General features: G+C 42.1%; 2 protein-coding genes across 3 annotated transcripts in view; one reads left to right on the plus strand and one right to left on the minus strand.

Annotated features, from left to right (window-relative positions):
* The window catches only part of PTGES3L (prostaglandin E synthase 3 like), a 15,503-nt gene extending 4,953 nt beyond the window's left edge, over positions 1–10,550 (minus strand). The window contains exons 1-3 of one of the 2 annotated variants that reach the window (XM_083378533.1): positions 10,276–10,547; positions 1,392–1,505; positions 573–639 (exon numbers count right to left, since the gene is read on the minus strand). In XM_083378533.1, the coding sequence (XP_083234659.1) occupies positions 573–639; positions 1,392–1,505; positions 10,276–10,295 (201 nt within the window). In that variant the 5' untranslated portion in view covers positions 10,296–10,547. Of the gene's footprint in view, positions 1–572; positions 640–1,391; positions 1,506–10,275 lie in introns of both variants that reach the window. The other variant, XM_083378532.1, reaches the window with a different exon arrangement.
* Positions 10,551–11,106: 556 nt separating this feature from the next.
* RUNDC1 (RUN domain containing 1) lies at positions 11,107–22,882 on the plus strand. Its single transcript, XM_083376083.1, has 5 exons — positions 11,107–11,689; positions 17,706–17,864; positions 18,009–18,207; positions 19,629–19,739; positions 20,468–22,882. The coding sequence occupies exons 1-5, from the start codon at positions 11,354–11,356 to the stop codon at positions 21,337–21,339; spliced, it is 1,677 nt and encodes a 558-aa protein (XP_083232209.1). The 5' UTR covers positions 11,107–11,353; the 3' UTR covers positions 21,340–22,882.
* Positions 22,883–27,167: the final 4,285 nt, after the last annotated feature.

Here is a 27,167-nt window from a genome sequence, read left to right on the forward strand (position 1 = left end):
GTAGATATGGACTACATATCATGGTTTAGTAGTAGGAGAAGAAGGGACAAAAAAAAGAACATGCTGGCTTTATAATATCAAATCTGATACAAAGTTGAACATCCAACAATTGAAAGAAGCTGTGCTTGACAGAGTCAGACACAACTAAAGGGTTAAAACAACCAAACATATTTACACCTTTTCATTTAAGCAATACTACAGAAATAAAATATTGGTTAAAATAAACTCTTAAAATATAGGGGGTAGAGATGCAAGTGGGAGCGTTAGTGGCAGACCCCTTACTTACTGAGGCTTAGGGCTGGGAGGGACCAGGTCAGAATAGTTTAAATTGTGTGGTGGGTACTCACTTAATGACCTGTAATTATTTATGATCACAGTGGAGAGAGTTGGGCTTGCTGTCATAAATTGGTGCAGTCACATGACATCTTGCTTTATGATCACACCAACTAACAACAGAAATTTCAGTCCCAAGTATGATTGTAAATTGAGGACTATCTATATCAAAGAAAAACAGATGTACTCTTCCGTCCCAGGGCTCCCATAAGCTGGGTCCTCTCAATTCACTCGCTTACCTTGGAATTTAGTCGGGCATAAAAGTGAATCTCATTGTATATTTCAGTGCCATCACTATTCTTACAGCTGCAGAAAGACACATAGTAAATACTTATTTGAAAGAGACTCTTTTCACAAATGCTACTGCAGATAACTGGCTTAGTAAAGTAGCTATTACTGGTAGTCCTCGATTTACAACTCTTCACTTAGCGATCATTCAAATTTACAACAGCGCTGAAAAAATGACTTAGAACCATTCCTCGCACTTACAACTGTCATGGCATCCCAGGATCAGTGATCAAAATTTGGCATGTATTTAGACACTTGGCATGTATTAATGACAATTGTAGCGTTCCAGATCATGTGGTCACTATTTATGATCTTTCCAGCTGATGATAAACAAAGTCAGTGGGGGCAGCCAGATTTGCTTAATGACCACTGATTCACTTAACTGTAGTGATTCACTTAACAACAGACAAAAAAGGTCACAAAATCAGGTGCAACCTACTTAACAACTGCCTTGCTTGGAACAGAATTTCTGGTCCCAATTGTGGTTGTAAGTCAAGGACTACCTTTATATCATTTAAACATTACTAATCCACATTCTAAACGGATACTTTCCATTTTTAGAAAAGATTGCAGTTGTGTGAAGAATTAGACTAATTACTGATAAAGTGTGAATGAGAATCAGAAATTGATGAACATATACATTAACACAATCCAATGTATTTTTTTGTAGAACTTCCACAATGGAACATAAAAGCTAGCCATTTGTGTTTGCTTATTAACACCAACATTTATGGGATTTTTTCCTAAAATAGAAGACAATGTTTTCTTACCTGAATATTACCTTGTAATCATCAAGGTCCACTTTTACATCCCTGCTATCTTCCACGCAGAATTCCAGAAATACATATCGTGGACGGTCATACCATAGAGTTTTGGCTGGTTGTCTTAAGGAAACAAAAGAAGAATGCACAATGGGGTGGTAAAAATGTGAATGCCATCCAAAGAAATTATGGAACCTCCAGCTATTCCATATTATGGTTAGCTGCAGAGACATTTAGACTGGAACTGCCATATTTATCCACCGTAGTTCATCCTTTCCAACAATCTGGAGCAGGCAGATGTTGTTTAATGGTATTAAAGGTGTATTGTCATGGGATGTGAACTGTTCCAAGTGAACTTCCTTTTTCAGGTGATTTGATGGTGATTTTATCAATGCCAATGGTATTCAAGTGATTTTTCCAGTTGTTTTGGGATGGTACCCAAGCCACCTAATACTATTGGTACTATCTTTGCTTTCTTTTGCCATAGTCACAATGGTCCTGTGAAAAAGATAGTAAGGAACATCTATCTCAACTTAAACTGTAACCAGCTGGATTGGAAAACCTCTTTTCACAGATGACCTTGAAGCACCTGAGCAGTGAAGAACAGCAGCAGGACCTTTAACTCTAGAAGCAGTGTTGTCATCTGTGTGTTGAATACCCTGTTTCCCTCATACAGGCAGTCGTTGAGTTACAAGTGTAATGGAGCCTGCCCATTACACTCGTAACTCGAAAACTCATAGAGTGAATCTCGTACCTCAAACGAGATCATTCCCTTGCTCGTTAACACATGGCTCATTAAGTAAACATGAGGTGTCTCAGGGTGGGGAAGGCCATGGAACAGGCCCCCAAGGCCTCCCCGATTCACTAAGATACCTCATGATTTCCGCTCCCTTGCTGCCACACTGGACTCACCTGGAAAAGATCCGTCTCCTCTCTGCTGCGATTCCTGCTGGCCCCCGGATCTGAGGCCAAAGAATGGTTCTCTCCCCCCCCCCCACGGTCCAATCTGGGCTCCGGAGGCCTTTTTCAGGCTGCTGCCACCCAGACCTGAGACTGGGGGATGCTTACGTAGCCCTCTGGTAGCCCGTTTCTGGGTGACAGCAGTCTGGAAAAGGCCTCTGGAGCCCAGATCACACTGCGGGGGGGGGGGGAGGGAGGCAGAAGCGTTCCCTGGCCTCAGATCCGGGCAGCAATGGCCTGGAAAAGGCCTCCGATGCCCCTATCCACCCTCCAGAGGCATGTGGAAGCATCCCCCAGCTTCAGTTCCATTTTCTGTTACCTAACGTACCATGACATCATGCGAGATCAGTAGTGTGACATCTTGCCCCACTGATTTCGCATAATCTTGTATTACTTTAGGCCTACATTCTTTGTGAACACACCAAAGGCCTGTGTGTTAGGACGCTGAGCTTGTCGATCAGAAGATTGGCAGATTGGCGGGTCGAATCCCGAGTGCCGCATAGCAGAGTGAGCGCCTGTTACTTGTCCCAGCTTCTGCCAACCTAGCAGTTCAAAAGCACGTAAAAATGCAAGTAGAAAAATAGGGACCACTACGGTGGGAAGGTAACAGCATTCTGTGCACCTTTGGCATCTAGTCATGCCGGCCACATGACCACAGAGATGTCCTTGGACAAGCGCTGGCTCTTCGGCTTTGAAACGGAGATGAGCACCGGCCCCTAGAGTCGGAAACGACTAGCAGGCATGTGCAGGGGAATCTTTACCTTACCTTTATTGAAGGCCTGGTGCCTAGGGAAACCCAGAGCAGGGGTGGGGAGGGAGGGAGGGAGGGAATAACCAGGATGAAAGTTGCAGAGCCACTGCGGTCACTCGTAAGGGCAAATGACTGCCGTGGTGCTGCAATATTTGAAATTTCAGGACTTGCTCATAAGCACTAGGGGGCGCTCATCACGTAATTTTGAACGAGCATTAAGTGAACGCTCATAACTTGGGGACTACCTGTACTTATTTGGCTATTATTAAAAAAATATAAGGCTTTAGGAAACAGTGCCTAGGTTTTCTTCTTTTCATTTTCTTTCTCCATCTCTTTTTCCTTTTATATGATTATTATCATTATGTATGGGTGTATACAGTTTGCCATGGAGTTTAAATCTATAAGGCATGCTCATGCATATACTTGTACAAACACAAAATACATGGCATTTAATGAAGAGAGTTTTAAGTGCTGTGATTTACAGTATTGTATGAATCAAGAGAATAGATTTTTTTTCTTGCCTGTTGTGTACACAGGCATTCACACACACATGCTTGCCTGTACTCTAAATGGCACTATATGTAGATCTTTTCCCTTTTGGTATAGACTCCTGGACTTAACTGAGGACAGAGAGACTGGCTCTTTTTTCCTGAAAAGGGAACTGTGAGAAGTTTTACATCCCTGATGATATTTTCTTTATACTGTTTCCATCTACCCTTAAAATATTAACAAAATCCAAATCGGTCTGAGAATCAGTGTCTCCATTAGATAATTGACAGTTAAATTGAAACTAGAATGTCTTAGTCAAATATGTTTTCCTGTCTATAGTTTGTTTGTCAATGCTGCAAGGATAGTCCATATGCTAATTAAGAGGAAGAAATTGCAAACCCACAACCCAGCAAAAGCTTTTTCCCCAACTCCATTGCATATTAAAAGTAATACTAGCCTCATTCTGCCTTTATATTTCTAAATTGCACTATAAGAGATGAGTGACATGCATGGATAAGCATAGCTGCCATGTTTATAACTTTGATTTTTATAAATACATATGCTTTGCTTGTAAGAAAGTTAATGATTTGTAACTATATGTAGAAAGGGGAGTTGAAAAAAGAATAATCTAGAAGAAAAAGCAAGGGAAAGCTTACTGTGTATAATAAGAAACTTTAAGAAATGTAATTCAGAAGATCTGAAGCTGACATGTTATGTAACAAAATTTAAGTTATTTTTGCATTTTAATTGATGAATCCTTAATAATGCATTTGGAACTACAAAGTTGTTGCTAAATATGTGCTAAACATGTTTTCTTTTTCCCATAAAGCCAAGGAAAAGAAGGTAAACAAATTTGTGAGGAGAGGCAATTTGGTCCAATGATGAAGGCATCAAGTTAGAAAGTAGAAGAATGTGAGTTCAAGTCCTATCAGCCATGAAAATGGACTGAGTGTCTTAGCCCTAGGCCTTTTTCTCTTAGCCATAGGAAAAAGGCACATTTTTGCTTTCCCAACTATTGTTGCCTAATCCAGAGTTCCCTGATGTTTCTCGCTTTGCGGACCGATGGGGCGGGAGGGGATAGTTCACACAAGCAGCTGGCAAACGCACGCAACTCCATTTGTGCAAGCGGTCTGTGCATACACACCTGCCATTTGCACAAGTGAGGATGTGTGTGCGCACAGGCACACTCACTGGCCATTTCCATGGCCCAATTGCAAACCCTTCACAGCGCATAGGTTGCAGACCCATGGCCTTTTCTACTGTACTATTGCATAATCTGCTATGCTGCCTCTAAAACAAATTTGCATTTCAGCCTCTGACAGTAATCCCATTATCTGCCTACGCAGGAACATTTCAGCATTTATTTAATTAATTAATTTATTTATTTAATTTATATACCGCCCTTCTCCCGAAGGACTCACGGCAGTGTACAGGGCAATAAAATAAAATACAATGTAAAAAAATTAAAAAATATTAAATACTACAGCCCTATTCAATAAATTAATACAAAACTATAAAATACCCCTAAACCCATCAGACCAGGCCGGCTTGTTTAAATAAATGTGTTTTTAGGTCCTGTCGGAAGGAGCGAAGGTCGGGAGCCATCCGGAGCTCAACCGGTAGACGGCTCCAAAGGTCTGGCGCGCCCACAGAGAACGCCCTCCCCCTGGGGGCTGCCAGTTGACACTCTTTGACCGACGGCACCCTAAGGAGGCCCTCTCTGTGGGAGCGCACTGGACAAAGGGAAGTTGATGCCAGCAGCAGGTGCTCCCGTAAGTAACCTGGACCCATGCCATTTAGGGCTTTATAGGTCATAACCAGCACCTTGAATCTTACCCGGAGGGCAACCAGAAGCCAATGCAGCTCACGGAGTAGAGGTGTTACATGGGAGTATCGGGAAGCCCCCACCACCACTCGCGCGGCTGCATTCTGCACCAGCTGGAGCCTCCGAGTAGTCCTCAAGGGCAGCCCCATGTAGACAGCATTGCAGTAGTCCAAACGGGAGGTCACGAGTGCATGAGTGACTGTGCGCAAGGCATCCCGGTCTAGATAGGGCCGCAATTGACGCACCAGGCGAACCTGGGCGAAGGCCCCCCTAGTCACAGCTCCTATATGATCTTCCAAGGAGAGCTGTGAATCTAGGAGGACACCCAAGTTGCGAGCCCTATCTACGGGGGGTAATATCTCACCCCCCATAATTAACGATGGAATATTCTGAATTTCCCGAGACACCGGCACACACAGCCACTCAGTCTTGTCAGGGTTGAGCCGAAGCCTGTTCCTCCCCATCCAGACCCAGACTGCCTCCAGGCAACGGGACATCACATCAAGGGCATCACTGGGGTGCTTTGGGGTAGAAATAAAAAGCTGGGCATCATCAGCATATTGATGATACCCAACCCCCAAACCACGAATGATCTCACCCAGCGGCTTCATATAGATGTTGAACAGGAGAGGCGAGAGGACCAACCCCTGAGGAACTCCACAAACGAGAGGCCTCGAGGCCGACCTCTGCCCTCCTGCCAACACCAACTGCGAACATCCCAGGAGGTAGGAGAACCACCGTAAGACGGTGCCTCCCACTCCCAACCCCCGAAGACGCCGCAGTAAGATACCATGGTCGATGGTATCAAAAGCCGCTGAGAGGTTTAATAGGACTAGGACAGAGGAGCAACCCCTGTCCCGAGTCCGCCAGAGATCATTCACCAGCGCGACCAATGCCGTCTCTGTGCTGTACCCGGCCTGAAGCCCGATTGGTACAGGTCTAGATAATCAGCTTCCTCCAGGAACAGAGGGAGCTGCTGCGCCACCACACTCTCAACAACCTTCGCAAGAAAGTGAAGGTTGGAGACCGGACGAAAGTTGTTTAAAACAGCTGGGTCCAGGGCAGGCTTCTTAAGGAGGGGTCTCACCACCGCCTCCTTCAAGGTGGCGGGAAAGCTACTCTCATTCAAAAAAGCAGTTATCACTGCCTGGAGCCAGCCTCGTGTCCCCTCCCGAGCCGAATAAACCAGCCAGGAGGGGCACGGGTTCAATAAACACGTGGTGGAGCTCAGCCTCCCCATAATCCTGTCCACCTCTTCCGGAGTCACAGGATCGAACTCCTCCCAGATGACATCGACAAGACCACCCATGTTCTCACCATCAGACTCTGCCCAGTCGGAGTCCAAACCGGTCCGGATCCGAGCGATTTTGTCTGACAGCATTGTTGACTCCATGTGGGCCAGTAAAAAATCTAAAGATATGCAACTTTTTTTTAATCTTTTACTTGTGTTTTACCTCAAAAAAAATCCCAGTATGGGTAGCAACAGGGCTAAGACCCAAGAGAGGAGACTTATCAGATTCTAAGGTTGCAAACAGCCCAAATTAGTTACACCACTGATCATTTTTAAAATATTCTTTTAACAACTAATCTGTGTCCTGCTGATGATAGGAGTGGAAGCCACTCTGAAATTAAACCATCTTGAACCTCAATGATTTGTTAATCCTCATCCAGTCTATGCCTAGCAAGGGAACTTTTCCCAAAGAGAGAAGGTTTGCACACCCCATGTGGAAAAAAGAATCTGCATTCCTGCTGGTGGGCATAATTGAGAACTACAGAAATAGATCTGAAAAATGCCCAATAACATCAAAATTCATTTCTAACTATCTCCTCTGTGCAAAAACCAAATCTCATCTCCCCCTGGATTCTGCCATTCCCTAGGGGGAGAGGGAACAGGCATGGGGCTTTATTGCTTTCACTTCCTCCATTAAATGTAACCTTTTGTTTATCCTGCCTGTCTGCTATCCATTAAAGGTAAAGGTAAAGGTTCCCCTGCACATGCGTGCTAGTCGTTTCCGACTCTAGGGGCCAGTACTCATCTCCGTTTCAAAGCCGAAGAGCCAGTGCTTGTCCGAGGACGTCTCCATGGTCATGTGGCCGGTATGACTAGATGCCAGAGGCGCACGGAATGCTGTTACCTTCCCACCGTAGTGGTCCCTATTTTTCTACTTGCATTTTTACGTGCTTTTGAACTGCTAGGTTGGCAGAAGCTGGGACAAGTAACAGGCACTCACTCTGTTACGCAGCACTCGGGATTCGACCCACCAAACTGGCGACCTTCTGATTGACAAGCTCAGCGTCCTAACCCATTGAGCCACCGCGTCCCTTCTGCTATCCATTACAGTGTAACAAATTGCTTTCTGTACTAGGCATTCTCTCTGAACTTCCCTCCCTTATCAGGCAACTAGAAAAAGGGGTGGGTGCAAACAATGTTATCTTTCCTTTCCCACTTACCACCTGGAGATTGGCTGATCTGGAACTGACCGAAAGAACTGTGGGGTGAGGTTTGCTTGGGCACTTTAAAATTATTGAGATGTAAGGGAATCCCTCAGATCCTGTCTATTATGCCTGCTATCTCCTATTTTTAGTAAAAGTTCCTGCTTGGAAAAAAACTATCTCCAAGAGTTCTACTTTCTTAAGATGTGGGTTGAGGTGGTATAGATGCAGTGCTTTTTTTGTAAAAGAAAAAGGTGCCGGAACTCACACATGTCATACAACCAGCCTTGCCTACCCTACAAGGTTCCATCCAAAAAAGGTGCCAGAACTCCATTCTGAGCGTTCTATGAGAAAAAAAGCACTGTATAGATGTATGGTGTGTGTTAATGGAACCCTGGCTCCCCCACAATAATGCTAACAATTGTCTTTTGATTCAGTAGACTTCAATAGGAGAAACTGCAGTCACTTCAGGAAGAGTTCTCCAAGTTACTGAAAATGAAACAGCATCAGACTTGGTTAGCCTTCATCAACCAAACTGCCTGCTTGATGTTCTACTCCATCTGTTCCTGCTGATCACCACAATGCCAAGACCAATCAACCAGATTGTCATTACAGAATAGCAGTAGAATTGATTGGGTTTATTTATACTGGAACTCATGGAACAGGGGGTTAGTAGAAAAAATGGATATTCATTTGTATGCTTGTAATTATTGGCATGTTCTAATAGATGCAATTATTATTAATGTACCATGTATCCACAACGCATATGGGCAAAACAAGACCTTAAACGAATCCCCATCAAGTGAAACTCCAGGAAAAACATGTGGAAGACTGGGCATGGTAGATTGTGAGGGTTGTCACTAGTTGGGATAATTGGCCTGGTATTGACCCTTTCAAATTATTTTCCTCCCCTTTCCTTATGGATTTCTCAGTCCATAAAATATAGGATTGTATAGTTTGAAGCATTACATAATTGTTTTTTTCTAACAATGTTAATGAACCCCTTCCTAAAGATGTTTCCCTTATAATGTTACAAATAGACAAAATGTATGGTTATAAACTATATCCATTATTAGTGTGTGCATCTATCTATCTATCTATCTATCTATCTATCTATCTATCTATCTATACACTCACTCTCTCTCTCTCTCTCTCTTTCTCTCTCTCTCTCTCTCTCTCCATATATGTGTTTGTGTACAAGGGGACAATTGTGAGAAATTTTATATCCAAATATATTTTATTCCTTATACTGTTTCCATCTTCCCTTAAAATATTAACAGAATCCACAATGGTCTGAGAATCAGTGTCTCCACTAAATAATTCACAGTCAACCTGAACTAAGTTAATCAACTAAAATTAGCAAACTTCCTCAAACCCCCACATAAATTACCCAGACCTAATCCACATATCAGAGGATATCTGCAAACAGTGTTAATTAAATTCAGTCTCCCAGATGAACTGCATGTTCACAAGAAAAAACATACCTACACACACATGCACATACGCCCCTCAAGTATCACCCTAGAACTGTGGTGGCGAACCTATGGCACAGGTGCCACAGGTGGCACCTAGAGCCCTGTGTATGGGCACACGTGCCGTCACCCCAATCCTAGGCCTTCAGCTGGGTTTTATAAAACCTTTTTGCTTTAGGCTTCCGCCGCCATGTACAAAAAAAAAGATTCAATCAATCAATCAATTTCAATTTCTTGGGGGTGGAGTTCTCGCAAAGTTGGAATTGATTGATTGAACTTTTTAGTCCCACCACTGCAGCCATGAGCACCCGAAGGACCACACCTACCCAATTGGCCGCACCCACTCAAAGGGCCACGCCCACCCAGCACCGGATGATACATAAATGGGTTTTTGGTTGCAGTTTGGGCACTGGTCTCTAAAAGGTTTGTGATCACTGTCTTAGAATCAGCACCTGACACCCTCAGACAAGTTCCTCCTGCAAAAATCTGATACTTTACCTCATTTCTCTGCAGTCTGCCCCTAAATACAAACTGTTTTGCTTTTAGGAATTAATATTTCTTTTCTCACACCTCCCTGTATCTCCTTTTTATTTATTTTAGCGCAGCCCGTTTGAGTTGGAACCCCAAATTATAATTCTGATAGGAACGTTAGATTGAATCGATAATTGAACAGAGAGATCTGCTTGCTATTCTGTAACATATCAGAGTTATTTCTGTTTACTCAGTTTGGAAGAGGATACTAAGAGGATCACACAATGTAATGTAATTAAAAAGCTTTTATCAATTGAATGTTTACAGCTGCCGGCACAAATATATTTTAATCCAGTGAATATTAAAGAAGTGAGGAAGTAGGCTTCCTGCCCAAGCATTTTTATTCTATTTTGAGGGGATTCCAGAAGTTAGATCCTCAGAAAGACAGAACAATTCCTACCGGAGAGCTGTCGCCAAACCACAAGCACTCACCTTGCCATGATGGCTGCCATTTTACTACCGTGTGATCTGTGTCCTTCAGCTTCCCTGCCTTGTCAGGCATACAGGCTCACTTGATTCCCTTGGGCCAGGCGGAGCTAAATTCAGAAGCTCCGTCGCCCCACTGGTTGCTGCCCAGTTCTCGTTTCCAGAAATGTCCTGACACATTCCACAATATATCATAGGTGCCATATATCTATTTTAAGTAGGTAGTCACTTTGATCCTTAATATACAATTGAAACAAAAACTTCCTTGGGTAAGCCAGTTTCAATACGCTAATTTAAAAGTAGTTATTTTTCACATTTGGCAGAAACTTGAGGACGGGGGTAAATTTGTTTTCAAGATAAGGCACGTTTGCTTAAAGGGGTTACGTTCAAGATTTCTGCTCAGGAAATTAATTCTTCATTTCATTATAGAAACACATCAAGTTGCAACTTCTAACATTTTAAATATGCTTGAAGAAAGCTTCTTTGAAAAGGAAATTTCCAAAAAAGTGTGCGATTGTTCTGCAAGTATAATTGGTCTGAATTCTATACATTATATAATTGCAGCATAACTTTTAATTCTCGTTGGTATATAAGGCCACTCCCTTCCTTCGAAATAATCAGTATTATATATTATGTACTTCAGAAAATTCTAATCTCAGCTGAAGCATGTATCCTTTTTACTAAAATAGCTCTGCTCTTTTCTTTTATACTCGGCGTTCGGATTTCAAACTTAGTTGTTTAAGTTTTAGAACTTAAATAGATTAAACTTTGGTTTAATTAAATGTGATGTGCGAATTCAAACCTCTTGGTTAATTTATTATACTTAAAAGTGCCGTGCGAATCCAGAAAACTGATTTAAATAACCTCGCCCCCTCTTGTCAATCATAGAACATACAACATAAGAACGCAGCCATGACGCTACTGTACGCACATGCGCGTGTTAAAAAGAACCGAAGGCCACATCTATTTCCGCATGACGATTTTCTCTGTCGCTTCTCGCAGGACCGGAAATGACGTTTCATTTGCCGGCCCGGTTCCCAGTTGACGTTTTAGTAGTTAGCGGCGGCTCCTCGAAGCGGCGGCAATGGAGACTGCGGCGAGTCCCGGGGAGCGTTGGGCGCCGGTGGGCGCGGTAGCCGAGGCCCAGGCTGGAGAGGAAGAAGTAGGGGAGGAAATTGAAACCGAACCAGGATCTCCGCGGGCACTTAGGGCGGAACGCCGCCGCCTTCACTCGGCGCTCCTAGCTTTGGCTTCGCACTTCGCACAAGTCCAGTTCCGGCTCCGGCAAGTGGCGCGTGCTGGGCCAGGACAGCAACAGCGTCTCCTCCGTGAGCTTGAGGAATTTGCTTTCCGAGGCTGCCCGGGTTCCGGCCTCGGCTTTGCCGCGGCGGCGGTGGATGGAGTGGGCAGTGACGCCAAGGTGAGCAGGAGCTGGAGGTCATTGATGCAGCCCTCCACTGTGATCTTTCAAAGATACATTAGATAATTTCATTGCCTAATAAAACTGATTTACTTTATATGTGATAGATGTAAATCCGGAGCCACCTGAGATAATTGAATATTAAGCTGCTACAAAGAATTCCTGGAGCTTGGCTCTGTGCAATGTGAAATTTACCCACCAGTAGAAAATATTTCAATTGCTTAAAAGTTTTGATACTGGTATTTAAAACCGTGAAATAGATTTCCAGTCCCACATTAAGGGAAACTACTCTAGTCTTTCAGGAACAATCTGTTTCAGTCAAGCTGTTTAAATCAACAGTAGAGGAGAAGAGAGAGTTATTATGATCTTCCTAAAATCAATTGGCTGTCAAAAGACAGAACACAGATTATTTTAAGATTTGGGCTTATTCTGCTTTTCCTGATGAGTGTGTTCCAATACAGTTGAGACATGAAATTTTATATTTATAAAGCCACACTTGGAGTTTCCTTTTCATCTAAATTTCTGACACTAATATTAGTCACTGAAAATAAGATCAAATTAATTGTGCCAACAGACTTATAAGACTTTCTCTTTTCAGAATTATTACTTGAAGATGTATTAGTCCAGTTTGTTTTTATAACTTTGTGATTAGTAAATAAGCAGATTTGGGGAACAGGTTAAATTACAAATTTTCAAGCATGTTTTTGTTATATGGCACTTAATTGATGTATAATCAAGCAGAAAGATATAAATAATATTCATATAACCAAGGCAGCATAAAGCTCAGTATCATGTCAACTAACTTCTGTAATAAGTTACTGCTATCACAGAACAATTGCTCTAACTAAATTTAATATATTGTCGTTGGCAGTCACTGACAGTGGATACCAAAACATTCCATATTTTGAACACTTCTACCTGTCTGACTCCCACATGGTAATGTGGGACATGTTCTGTACATGTAGTTCTTATAATAGACTATTCACAATTATGGTGATGATGAAAAAGTAATTTTATGGCTAATCCTCACCTTTAAAATTTTCACAGTATAAAGCTAAGGAAAGGACAATTGTGGTTTTACATTTATAAGCACAATTGTGGTTTTACACAGTGAATAATAAAAACCATAAAAATATAAAATGTAAGGCTATTCATCATGATTTAGAAACAAGACTCACAATTTTTTATTGGCCAAGTGTGATCTGACACACAAGGAATTTGTCTCTGGTGTGTAAGCTCACAGTGTACATATAAACAGCAAGTAATAGGCCATAGGTAATAAATTATAGTTACAGTCATTAATCATAAGTTTCAAACAACAATTGATAAATCATAAGAAACCAATAGGAGAAGATAGTAGGAAAGATGAGAAGATAAGAAAAAATGAGATGTGAGACAATGCTGTGGGAATTAAGTGTTCAGCAGAGTGATAGCATGGGGGGGGAAAACTATATGGTTGTTTTGGCATGCAGTGCTCTATAGTGGCATCTTGAGGGGAGAAGTTGAAACAGATATAGATATTTTCACAGCCCTCTTTTTGATTTCTGTAATATATAGGTCCTCGATGGAAGGCAGGCAGGTTGCAGTTGTTTTTTCTGCAGTCCTAACTATTCGTTGAACTCTGTACCTGTCCTGTTTGGTTGCTGTGCCAAACTGGATAGTTAAAGGTAAAGGTTCCCCCGCACATGCGTGCTAGTCGTTTCCAACTCTAGGGGCTGGTGCTCATCTCCGTTTCAAAGCCGAAGAGCCAGCGCTTGTCCGAGGACGTCTCCGTGGTCATGCGGCCGGCATGACTAGACGCCAAAGGCGCACGAAACACTGTTACCTTCCCACCGTAGTGGTCCTTATTTTTCTACTTGCATTTTTACCTGCTTTCGAACTGCTAGGTTGGCAGAAGCTGGGATGAGTAACGCACTCACTCTGTTACGCAGCACTCGGGATTTGACCTGCCAAACTGCCGACCTTCTGATTGACAAGCTCAGCGTCCTAATCCACTGAGCCACCGCGTCCCAATAACCAGACAGTTATTGAAGTACAAATGACAAACTGATTAATTCCTCTGTAGAACTGTATCTGATTCAGCAGCTCCTTGGGCAGTCTGAGCAATGGAATGGAATGGAATATTTTTATTTATTTATTATTTATTTATTTATTTGTTTGTTTTTATAAACCGCCCTTCTCCCGAGGGACTCGGGGCGGTGTACAGAGTAAGATTGAACAATAGTGAAAAACAATAGTAAGAACAAACTGGGACCCCAATTAGTGCTATCAGGCCAGGCCGGACTGCTGGAACAGGTAAGTTTTTAAGTCGCGCCGGAAGGTGCGGAGGTCGGGGGCCATCCGGATTTCGGTTGGCAAGCAGTTCCAGAGGGCTGGCGCACCCACTGAGAATGCCCTCCCCCTGGGGGCCACCAGCCGACATTTCTTGAGCGGTGGCACCCTGAGGAGGCCCTCTCTGTGGGAGCGCACAGGACGGTGGGGTGCTGACATTGGCAGAAGGTGCTCCCGTAGGTAGTCCGGACCCATGCCATGTAGGGCTCTGTATGTCATTGTTAGCACCTTGAACTTCACACGGAAGGCAACCGGAAGCCAGTGCAGCGCACGAAGGAGAGGTGTGATATGGGAGTATCGGGAGGCTCCCAAGAGTGTCCGTGCCGCTGCACTTTGCACCAGTTGAAGCTTCCGAGTGGATCTCAAGGGCAGCCCCATGTAGAGAGTGTTACAGTAGTCTAGGCGAGAGGTCACAAGGGCATGGGTGACTGTACGTAAGGCATCCAGGTCCAGATAAGGCCGTAGTTGGCGAACTAGTCGAACCCGGGAGAAGGCCCCCTTGGTCACAGCTCCTATGTGATCTTCCAGGGAGAGCTGCGAGTCTAGGAGGACACCCAGGTTGCTGGCCCTATCAACAGGGGGTAGTAACTTGTCCCCGATGTTAAGGGATGGGATGTTCTGAGTATCCTGGCTTGCCGGTACGTACAGCCATTCAGTCTTGTCCGGGTTCAGTTGAAGCCTGTTCCTCCCCATCCATTCCCGGACCGCTTTCAGGCAGCGGGACATTACGTCGAGGGCATCACTGATGTTGTTTGGAGTTGAGATGAAAAGCTGGGTGTCATCAGCATACTGATGGTACCCTACTCCAAAGCTGCGAATGATCTCACCCAGCGGTTTCATGTAGATGTTGAACAGGAGAGGCGAGAGGACCAACCCCTGGGGGACTCCGCAAGCGAGAGGCCTCGGGGTCGACCTCTGTCCCCCTGCCAGCACTGACTGCGAGCGACCCTGGAGAAAGGAGGAGAACCAACGCAGAACCGTGCCTCCCACTCCCAGTCCCCTGAGGCGTCGCAGCAAGATACCATGGTCGATGGTATCGAAAGCCGCCGAGAGGTCTAATAAGACTAGGACAGAGGAATGGCCCCTGTCCTGGGCTCTCCAGAGATCATTCATCAGAGCGACCAATGCCGTCTCCGTGCTGTAGCCCGGCCTGAAGCCCGATTGGTTCGGGTCTAGATAAACCGCTTCATCCAGGATCTGAGGAAGTTGGTGCGCCACCACGCTCTCAACAACCTTCGCAAGGAAGCGAAGATTGGAGACTGGACGAAAGTTATTCAAAGAGGATGGGTCCAAGGTGGGCTTCTTGAGGAGGGGTCTCACCACCGCCTCCTTCAAGGCGGTGGGGAAGTGACCCTCACTCAGAGAAGCAGAGATGACCACCAGGAACCAGCCTCGTGTCCCCTCTCGAGCTGCATAAGCCAGCCAGGAAGGGCACGGGTCCAGTAAGCATGTGGAGGAGCTCAACCTCCTCATAATCCTGTCCACTTCCTTAGGAGTCACAGGATCAAATTCCTCCCAGATGACGTCGACAAGACTGTCCATGTCTTGTTCTTCCAGCTCAGCCCAGTTGGAGTCCAGGCCGGTTCGAATCCGAGCAATTTTATCCAGCAGATATTGACCGAATTCCTCGGCTCGACCCTGCAAGGGTTCCTCCCTCACCTCTTGGTTCAGTAGGGAGCGAGTCACCCTGAACAAGGCAGCCGGGCGATTATCTGCGGACGCGATGAGGGTGGAAAAGTAGTTGGATTTTGCCATCCTTATCGCAGCGAGATAAGACCTGGTGAGGATTCTTAATCGCAATCGGTCGGATTCGGATCGACTGGATCTCCAACAGCTCTCTAGGCCCCATCTCCGGCGCTTCATCTCCCGGAGCTCCGCGGTGAACCATGGGGCTCGCTGGGATCTGCGCCGGGTCAGAGGCCGCAAGGGTACAACTCGGTCCAGAGCCTCCGTGGCTGCCTTTTCCCAGGCTGTCATTGTGTAACTCACAACAAAATTAAGTGCTGTCCACAGTGCAAACTGCACACAAATAAAAACCACAAATAAGAACATACATTATATACACACATCCTTCACATTCTATTCACCATTGTGCTACCCCTAATATTGCACTTCATTGTTGCACTATACTGTGGTATTTAGTAATAGTTAAAAGCTATTTTTCAACCTGAGTTGGCGCAGGAAGAACATTATTTGCTGTGCCTTTTAAATAATGATTCTAATGTTAGGTGACCATTTCAAGTCCTTAGAGATAATAGAATCTAATTTTGACTATTCTAATAATCTCAATATGTTGGTTTTCAAAGCAGATGTCAAAGCACTCAAAAAGCCCCCAAAGTGAGTGCTGTGATCAAATCATAAAATGTGTGTCTGAAACTTCTCCAAGATCTTGCAAATCTTCTGAGGTTTTTGTACCATATCATTTAAAAAAAATCATTACAGGTAGTCCTTGACTTACGACCAGTTGTTTAATGACTGTTGAAAATGATGATGGCCTCGGAAAGAGTACTTTATGATCTATAAAGCACTTCCAGCCAACATAAAACATTGCACTGCACCCCCACCTTCCAGGGTTACATAATCACATATGGGTACTTGGCAACCTCTTCACACCTACCAGGTGATCATCATTTGCAATCTTCTTTGCTGGCTTACATAGAACATCAATGGGGAAACAAGCAGGAATGGTTACAAGCTGGTGTTGCCCACCAAGAGGACTGTCTCTCATCTCTATTATTGCTGAGTATAGCTGAACTACTCTGCTGGACTGCAAAAATAGAACTCAGAAGGTGGATATCCAAGATCCATTTTTTCACCCCTGTAGTGGCATTCTTTTCTGCACATAAATTGGGGTTGCAATCCATCTGCAGGCAGTTCTTTTGCTCCATCTGCTTAACAACTTTGCAGAACACTTAACAACTGCAACTGGAGATTGCCAAGATTGTGATCATTGAATGAAGCAGTTGCATGGGCATCTCACTTAATGACTACTTTGCTCAACAACAGATTCTAGTCCCAGTTGTAGTCATAAAGTGAGGACTACCTATCATGTTAAAAAAAACCTGTAAATGACTTTGTTTACCTAACAAGTGTCTGCTGTATTCTGCATCTCCTTATATTTTTTATAAGCTGTTGAATTAGAAAGACATATAAAGTAGCTGTCAGGAGATTTTCTAGGTTTTAGCTGTAGGGCATCTTTTCCCTGCATCTTTCCAATGATGTAACACATAATCACAATGGATTATCTAGAAACTAATGGATTTGTGGACAGAAATAAGAGCTAGAAGACAGATGATCCAAAGGAATGTTGCAATTTCAATTCAAGATTGACAGTTTAATACAGCAAGAGATAGCAGTTAGGTCTGGAATGCACACATGGTTCATTAACAACTTTATTCTAATTTTATTCTTAAAGTCAGTAGGAGACCAATAGCACCTTTTCTGATTAACAATTATATGAAAAAATAGGCTTTTGGAAGTTGTAACTCCTGCATTGATTAATTGAATTTCAGGGGCATTAGCCCCTGAAAGCTAATGTCTTTTAATGCAATTTTTAATCAGAAAATGTGCTACTAGATTCCTCTTAATTTTTTTGTTCCCATTGAATAACACAGCCCTCCTGCTACTATTACTGTACTCCAGTTTACACAGAGATATAATATTGACCTTTTTTTCTTAATTTCAGAATGAATATGAGAAGCAAGAACAGTTAGAAGCTAGAAAGGAGAAGCAACGAGAACTTATTCTGCAGCTCAAAGCACAGTTGGATGACTTGGAAACATTTGCCTACCAGGAGGGTAGCTATGATGCACTGCCTCAGTCTATGGTCATGGAGAGACAGCAGGTAAGATTCATTGGTATATAGTCAGCCATAATTTTCATTTGCCAATGAAGGGACACCTTTTAACTGAACCATTTGATTTTTAATCATTTTGGGAGGAGAGAGGAGTAAGATTAACTCCCAATTTATTTGTACTGTGCTTCACAGGTGATTATTGAGGAGCTAATCACGAAATTGGACATGAACTTGAGTGAGGACATTGCCTTGCTATCCCCAGAAGAGTTGCGTCAGCAGGTGGATGCTGCGGTGGCACAAATCATCAACCCAGCACGTGTAAAGGAACAGCTTGTGGATCAGTTGAAAACCCAGATCCGGGACCTTGAAATGTTTATCAATTTTATCCAGGGTGAGAAAATATGAATATCTTACATCCTGGGTACAATTTATAAAGTTGACTAGGAACCAGATCTGAAAGGGAACATGGAATGTATTGAATAACCGGAATTTGGACTGACTTGTGATACCAAATTAGTATAAATACTTACTTCAACTTAAGAAACTAATAAGCATCTTATTTTGTTTATTCTTACTGAAATTAGTGGGAAAAAGAGACAGATAAAGTCCTGTTTAATGTTTTTCAGTGGGGTGGTTCTCCTGTCTAGCAGGAAAAATACACAATTTCTATGAAACCTGAATTGATTATGGCATCAGCTTTCTTAGGCTAGAATCCATTTCATCAGATCCTCTTGTTATCCTAGGTTTACAGATATGTTAGGTTCTGTGATGTTGTCTGAAAAGACGAGGAGAACCTGATCATACCAGAATTTGTTATAAGTCTACTTAATCTATGTGGGTTGTTGAATGGTTATTTCTGGTGACTGTTTAGAAACAAAGTCCATGAATGTGAGTTGTTGTTTAGGAAGAAAAGTTAATCATTACTGATAACTTGAGAATGGTTTCAGTTACAAACTCCTGCAGGATTTAGTAACTTTGACCATCACAGTAACAAGGATATACTCACTTCCTCATCCAGTGTGATACTCGCTTTCAGTACTGCATTCTTTCTGTAGTAGAGGTTTCTTCCGACATTCTTTTTCTATTTTATGAGTCATTTTATATTTTATATAGTATTTAATTTATATCCCATCTTTATCATTTTTATAAACAATTCAAAACAGCGAACATATCTAATACTCCTTCTTCCTTCTGTTTTCTCCACAACAACTATACTGTGAGGTGAGCTGTGCTGAGAGATACTGACCCAAAGTCATCAAGCTGACTTTCATGGCTAAGGCGGGATTAAAACTCATAGTCACCCAGTTTCTAGCCTGGTGCCTAAAACCAGTAGACAAAGCCAGCATCATAATTGGTAGCTTAGAAATTTTAATAAATAAATTAATATTAATAAATTTAGAGTGACATGTGGTCTCTCTCGGAAATCAAGTGAGTGACAGTGTTAATTACTATATTAACACAGAGTTCTTTCTATTTATCTGTTCTTAACAAAGATTCTGATGACCATTCAACTTTTATTATATAATTACTACATGCCAAATCCAGATTTTCTATCTAAAAATTGGGAAAATCTCTCTTTACAAAGATTTGTACCGAACAAAGATATCCTCATATGATTGCATGGAATGTAAAAGCAGAGAATATAGAAATAATGCATTACTACTATTAGTCTTCCTCTATATAAAGATAGCTGAAAAAGAAGTATTATTACTGGGATGAAGCTGGGCCTTTCGTTCACTGGATATATGATGTGAGCCAAAGCTGAGCTCTTGGTTTTATAAAGGTTGGTCAAAATCTTTTTCTTTCTTGCAGAAGAGGGTAGTCCTAGCAAACCAGAGGATGGATATTGTGACTGTTCAAGCGGACAAACTGGAAGTGGCACCTGCAAGCCCAACATGCAGCAACATCACAGAAGCAGCCGAGGTGGGTATCCATCCATCCATGCAAGTAAATTATTTGCATATCATAGTTAAAAAGGTTGGTTGAATAAAAAAAATGGTGGAGGACTTTTGCTTGTTATAGGAATGGGATATGGCAGTTTAGAATAGGTTAGTGAAAGGAACTGGAGTTACAGAACCCTTCCATCACTGGCTCATCTGCCCCAATTCTTATGTTTCTATTCAGCCACTGAGATCTTGTTTATACTATTGTGGGGGGAGGAAAAAACAATCGTCACAAATCTTTTAGAAAAAGCTGAGTAGAAATTGGTTCTCCTTGGGGGATTTCTCATGCAGAAAAATGCTATGGCTGCAGGAGTATATGTGGTACTTGCTTTTTGGTTCATGAAATATGAAGTAAATTATGTGCATGCTGCAAAACACCCAGAGATGAAAGAAGCAGCTCTACTATTTCTGCCTTCAAATATTGGCAACCATGTGGGCATGTTTTCTTTTCATTATCTGTCCATGTTGAATGGGTCAATGTTACTATCCTCTTTCATGATCACCCATATTACTGTATCAGCACCCATTAGCCCCATTCTCAAGTACTGGTCTTTCTCCAAAACTATATAGAATTTTGCCAAAGCCCTATGTGTAACTACAACCATTGTAGTCTTTTTTCCTTCTGTCCTTTCCTCAGACAGTGAAATGAGATTACAATACGTAAGAATATGCAATTCTGTTAAAAAAATACTCACTTTCTCTCTGCAGTGAACTCAGAAGAGGCCCAAAGGATGCGAGAAACAGGGCTGCATCTCATGCGTCGGATGCTTGCTGTGCTACAGATTTTTGCTTTGAGCCAGTTTGGTTGTGCAACAGGTCAAATCCCTCAACAGTTATGGCAGAGGGACCAGTCTGACAGAGACTATTCCCCTTTAGTGAACAAGCTAGAAATGGCTGTGGTCCATGTCAGGCAACTTGCTCAAAAGTACCAGTTGCGAGAGACGGAGCATATTATCAACTATTCAGGTCTCCAGGACACTTCCTTGGGAGGACGTGATGAACTAACACTGGCAGTACGTAAAGAACTGACAACTGCTGTGCGGGATCTGCTGGCTCATGGTCTCTACACCCCATCTCCTGGGATGAGTTTGGTTCTAGCTCCAATTGCCTGCTTGCTTCCTATGCTGGGCTCCTCCCCCCAGCCCATGCATCCATGGGAACTCTTTGTGAAGTATTACAGTTCAAAAAACGGCCGTGCCTTTGTGGAATCACCAGCTCGCAAACTCTCTCAGTCATTTGCCCTTCCAGTGATGGGTGGGGTACCTGCCACCCCAAAGCAGAGCCTACTATCGGCCATTCACACAGTATTGTCAGATCATGACCCATTCAAGCGTAGTGCAGACTCAGAACTGAAGGCACTGGTGTGCCTGGCACTCAATGAGCAGCGTTTAGTCTCATGGCTCAATCTTATCTGTAAGTCAGGAACTTTGATCCAAGTCCACTACCAACCCTGGAGTTACATGGCCCAGACAGGCTTTGAGGGAGCCCTTAACCTCCTTAGCCGCCTTAGTAATCTACAATTCAGCCTTCCTGTGGACTTGGCTGTTCGGCAGTTGAAAAACATCAGAGATGCCTTTTGAGTGGCTTGGCAGGTAGAGATTGTTTCAGTCCTGGGTTTGGCTGGTGGGAAGAATACATTTGTTGTTCTGCCCAGGAAGCCATACTGGTAGGTTCCTACTGGAAGAAATGTTAGTTGACTGTAGTCTCCTGCTGCTACTGGCAATTCCAATGACGTGCATCAGGATCCTGACTGGCAGGATCTTTTAAGAAACCTGATGCATGCACAAATTTGACAGCGGTGTTAGAGAGCATTTCACTTGCAAACAGATATGGAGGGGAATGTTAGGAAGTTTTTATCCTGCCATAGAACCAAGGTTATATTTAAACATAGCTAAAATTTTAGTTGCACCACAGTTTATGTGTTCTCTCCCTGAGGCATAGGGGACTGATACCTCCATTTATAATTTAACTTTTAAATATACTGCCTGGCTTCTGACATTTGAAGAAGGGACTTTTTATGTCCCAATGGCCTTAAACTATTTGCTACTGATGCTGCAGAACTAATTACTTCCAGAGAGCTGTGGTTTTTTTTCCAATTGAGCTATTTTGTGCTAGGAAATAGAATCCATTGTATCCTTACGGGTCAACATATGCTCAATATTTTCAGCTGGCTTGCTGATAAGGAAATACATGTTAAGTAAATACCACAATTTACTTAGAATCCAACCAAACGTAATGAAAACAAAAAATTCAATACATTCAGCTTCTGAGAGATTATTTTGTGAATTAGATGGAAAAAAATATGAGAATGAGAGATTGTAGGACAATTTAATTTGGGATCTTAATTATTCGTCAGAGTAGCATGAAGTCTTAGCTTGAAGTCAAGAATGAAAAAGCTATTAAGCGTGAACATTTAAATCAGCATCTTCCTTGAAAGAACAAATAACCTGATGCTAAATGTCTTCTTGATGGCAGACAAAATAGCCTTTGATTTGGTTTTGCACAACCAGTCAAGCTGCTGTCTTGGACATTCATACGGTAGAACTTTGAACCTGAACCTATTGATTCTTCCATTAGATCTCTTAAAGCAACAAGGCTTGGCTTCTTTTGAATTATGTTTCTCCAGTGAATAGTGATAGTGATAAAAGATGTATCTAAAGAAGATCCATTCCAGATTGTGACACTCTTATCCTTTAGGTGAATAGTAATCTTTTAGTTTCCATGTATGCAGCACTTGTAATTCCGTATAATGTTTCTTGAGACTTTATGTATGTGAAAGAATGAAGACAAACTGCAGTCTCAAAGCTAATTCTGATCATTCTATTGCTCTAGAGGGCAAGCACAGGGCACCCATTGACTTTTTGCCTAGATAAACTGTAGTTTTGTTGTGATATTTCTCTGTATGAATGGTCTGATTGAAACTCCTATTTAGTGTAGGTGCTGTTTTCTACTCTTTGGTGGTTCATCCATTGGCACATTTTTAAAAAAACTACCCTAAGCCCTTGGGTATCTTCAATTAAAATATTTGTGTTATTTGTTTTGATCCCAGTTCACTGCAGTGGGAATAAAGTACTGATTGGGAAAATGTCTTTTACTGATAATAAATTCAGTCTGGTGTCTTTAGTTTTCATTCTTATTTTTGTTCCATTTATTTAAATTTGTTTTAATTTGAATTCCTATAGTGGATTGAGATTAGACTCAGTAGTCTAATTGTATTCTTCTATGATTCTAATTGTTTTTCTAGGCTGATAAGCCTGCCGTAAAATCTTCTCCTGGACACATGTACATGTTTGGCTTAGGAAAAGTGAAGTAACTTTTTCAGTCCACATAGAGAAACTATATAGATCTCTTTCACAAAGTATGAAATAAATGGATACATCTTTCCAATAGAATATTGAAAAATGATATATAGCAAGCAAAATTATTATCGTCTTTCTATGGAGATTTTTTGACATGAAGCTCACAGTACCCTTTGCAGCAAGATCTGCTTAACCTGCTTTATTTGATTTTCTAGGGACAGGGAAGAAATGCAATATGTTGCACTATTTCCTTTGTAAAAAAAAATACATTTTAAGACAGTCACCAACAAACTGCTGGAGTTGTGAAAATGGTTTGTAGTTACAAAACTAAAATTGTTCATCAGAACTTTGGCAGTGACATATCTTCAAAAGGTTCAGTGTCAAACAATTTGAATTTTTAGTCAACGGGTGACGTTAACAAAAAAAAATGAAAATGGTATGTTTCACTGACCTTAAAACAACATAGTAGTCTTTAAAGAAGCTTTCAATTAGAGCAAAGGGCTACAGGTGAAAAGCATGTAATGAGTGGCCGTGGCGTGTGCTGACGAAACCATAAAAAAGCTACGGTAAGTGCAAATATTTTCTTATTGACACAAAAAATACACCAGTTTCTGCCCCATGTCCATATCCAATACCAAAAGCTGGACAGAAATGCACAGGAGAAAAAAGATTAGAAAGGGGCCATGGGTGAAAAAGAGTTGAGAAATTAGGGAAGATTACCAAAAAATTGAGGGGTTTCCAGTATTTCAGATGGAATTTTCTGTTGGCTATATAAGAAGATTCATGGAAAAGATTGCTAAGTAATCCTTAGCAATTTGAATGAGATAGGGAAACAAATGGGAAATGGATGTTAAGATTGTTGATTCACAAATTTATCCTTCTATACAACAAATACAATATGTATTTCTTCAGCTGCTATTTTGCACACGTTGTGAAAAAGAACATTTTCGCATGAGAAAAGTACATCTTCCTTCCCCTGACCTTATCACTTTCTACAGAGGGACAATCGAGACCATCCTGTCATACAGCGTTACAATCTGGTTTGGAAGCATCACTGCTTCAGACAGGAAGGAGGTGCAGAGAGTTGTGAGGATGGCTGAAAAGATCATTGGCAGTTCCCTCCGTTCCATCCAGGACATAGCATATCAGCACTGCTTGAACAGGGTCCTCAAGATTGTCTGGTACACCACACATCCTCTTCACGACCTGTTTTCTTTCTTCACGACCTGTTAACTTTCCGGGAGGAGGCTTCATGGTATCAAAAGCAGAACATCCAAGAACTCTAAAGCTTCCTCTTTCTGCTATGAATTCAAGATGTTGTTAGCTGCAAAGTCATGTCCGACCCATCATGACCCCATGGACAATGTTCCTCCAGGCCTTCCTGTCCTCTACCATCTTCTGGAGTCCATTTAAGCTCATGCCTACTGCTTCAGTGATTCCATCCAGCCACCTCATTCTCTGTTGTCCCTTTCTTCTCTTGCCCTCAACCTTTCCCAGCATTAGGCTCTTTTCCAGTGAGTCCTTCCTTCTCATTAGGTGGCCAAAGTATTTGAGTTTTAGCTTCAGGATCTGGCTTTCTAAAGAGCAGTCAGGGTTGATCTCCTCTAGGACTGACCGGTTTGATCGCCTTGCAGTCCAAGGGACTCGCAGGAGTCTTCTCCAGCACCATAGCTCAAAGGCCTCAATTCTTTGGCGCTCGGCTTTTCTTATGGTCCAACTTTCACTGCCATACATTACAACTGGGAAGACCATAGCCTTGACTATACACACTTTTGTTGACAGGGTGATGTCTCTGCTTTTTAGTGTGCTGTTTAGATTTGTCATGGCTTTCCTCCCGAGGAGCAAGCGTCTTTTAATTTCTTGGCTACAGTCTCCATCTGCAATGATCTTAGAGCCCAGGGAAATAAAATCTGTCACTACCTCCATTTCCTCCCCATGTATTTGCCAGGAATCGAGAGGGCCGGATGCCATGATCTTGGTTTTCTTAATGTTAAGTTTCAAGCCAAGTTTTGCACTCTCCTTCTTCACCCGCAACAAGAGGCTCTTTAGTTCTTCACTTTCTGCCATTAGAGTGGTATCATCTGCATATCTTAGGTTGTTGATATTTCTTCCGGCAATCGTAATTCCAACTTTTGATTCATCTAGCCCTGCCTTTCTCATGATGTGCTCTGCATATAAGTTAAATAGGCAGGGTGACAGTATACAGCCTTGCCGGACTCCTTTCCCAATTTTGAACCAATCATTGGTTCCGTCTCCAGTTCTCACTGTTGCTTCTTGGCCCACATATAGGTTTCTCAAGAGACAAATAAGATGGTCTGGTACGCCCATCTCTTTAAGAACTTGCCACAGTTTGTTATGATCCACACAATCAAATGCTTTAGCATAGTCAATGAAACAGAAGTAGATGTTTTTCTGGAACTCTAGCTTTCTCCATGATCCAGCGCAGGGCTTTTTTTCTCATAGAACGCTCAGAACAGAGTTCCGGCACCTTTTTTGGATGGAACCTTGTAGGATAAACAAGGCGGGTTGTATGACGTGTGAGTTCCGGCACCTTTTTCTTTTACAAAAAAAGCACTGATCCAGTGTATGTTGGCAATTTGATCTCTAGTTCCTCTGCCTCTTTGTTTTTTTTTTAATTGAAAAGTTTTACAATACATTTTTGAATACAACCCCCCCTCCTCCCCCTTCCCCTCTCCCCAACCCCCCCAACCCTCCCTCCCCGACTTCCCAGAGCAAAATACAGGGTATAAAAATACAAGCAAACATAATCTAAAATATGCAAACAACAATAAAATATTAAATTCTATCGCACTTTAACTCTTAGTAAAATAACTACAAGCTAGTTATACATAATATATATCCGCTACTTATTCAAATGCTAAATGAAACTTTTTAGTCCCATATTTATTCTGGATGTAATCAATCCATCTCTTCCACTCCACAATGTATCTCTGTTGCGATTGGTCTTTCAAATACGCTGAGATCTTTGCCATTTCCGCCAAGTTAGAAACTTTTAAAGTCCATTCTTCTATAGTCGGCAGTTCTTCCTTCTTCCAATATTGCGCTACTAAAAGTCTCGCTGCCGTAATTAAATTCAACATCAACTTAATGTCCACAACGGTGGTGTCTGTGATAATACCCAATAAAAACAGTTGCGGAGAAAACTTTATCCTTTTCTTGAATATTTTTTGCATGTTCCACCAAATTTTAATCCAAAAAGCTTTAACCTTTTTACAAGTCCACCACATATGAAAATACGTTGCATCCTCACAACCACACCTCCAACATTTGGGCTGGCAGTTCGGATACATACTTGCTAATTTTTTAGGATCTAAGTGCCACCTATAAAACATTTTATAAAAATTCTCTCTTAAATTTTGGGCCTGTGTAAATTTTACATTTCTAACCCAGATCTTTTCCCAAGTATCCATTGTAATAACTTCTTGAAAATTCTGAGCCCACTTTATCATACAATCTTTAACAAGTTCCGTCTCTGAATCAATTTCTATCAATGCAATATATATCCTTTTTATATGTGCTTGACCTTGATCTCTAATTTGCTTTACCTCCTCTGCCTCTTTGAAATTCTGCTTGTACTTCTGGTAGTTCTCGATCCACATATTGCTGGAGTCTAGCTTGTAGGATTTTAAGCATAACTTTACTAGCATGAGAAATGAGTGCAATGGTGCGATAGTTTGAACATTCTTTGGCACTGCCTTTCTTTGGAATTGGAATGTAAACTGATCTTTTCCAATCCTGTGGCCATGTATTCAAGATGGACAGTGATTAATATTTATATGTAAGAGTGTAGGTTTATACATACATTGTATATGTAGCATGCACAGGGCTTTTTTTCTCATAGAACGCTCAGAACGGAGTTCCTGCACCTTTTTTGGATGGAACCTTGTAGGATAGGCAAGGCGTATGACATGTGTGAGTTCCGGCACCTTTTTCTTTTACAAAAAAAGCACTGGTTATGCATGTGTACACTTTGAGAGCAAGTAACTAAATTTCATTTTCAATGTGTGCCAATGTGCTCACAGTAAAAATGACAATAAAGGTTATCTAAAACTGTTGAAGCAAAAGATTTACTTTTAATATACAAAGTG

This window comes from Vipera ursinii (genome assembly GCF_947247035.1).
Source record: "Vipera ursinii genome assembly, chromosome: Z".
In the NCBI taxonomy this organism is placed as follows: Eukaryota; Metazoa; Chordata; class Lepidosauria; order Squamata; family Viperidae; genus Vipera; species Vipera ursinii.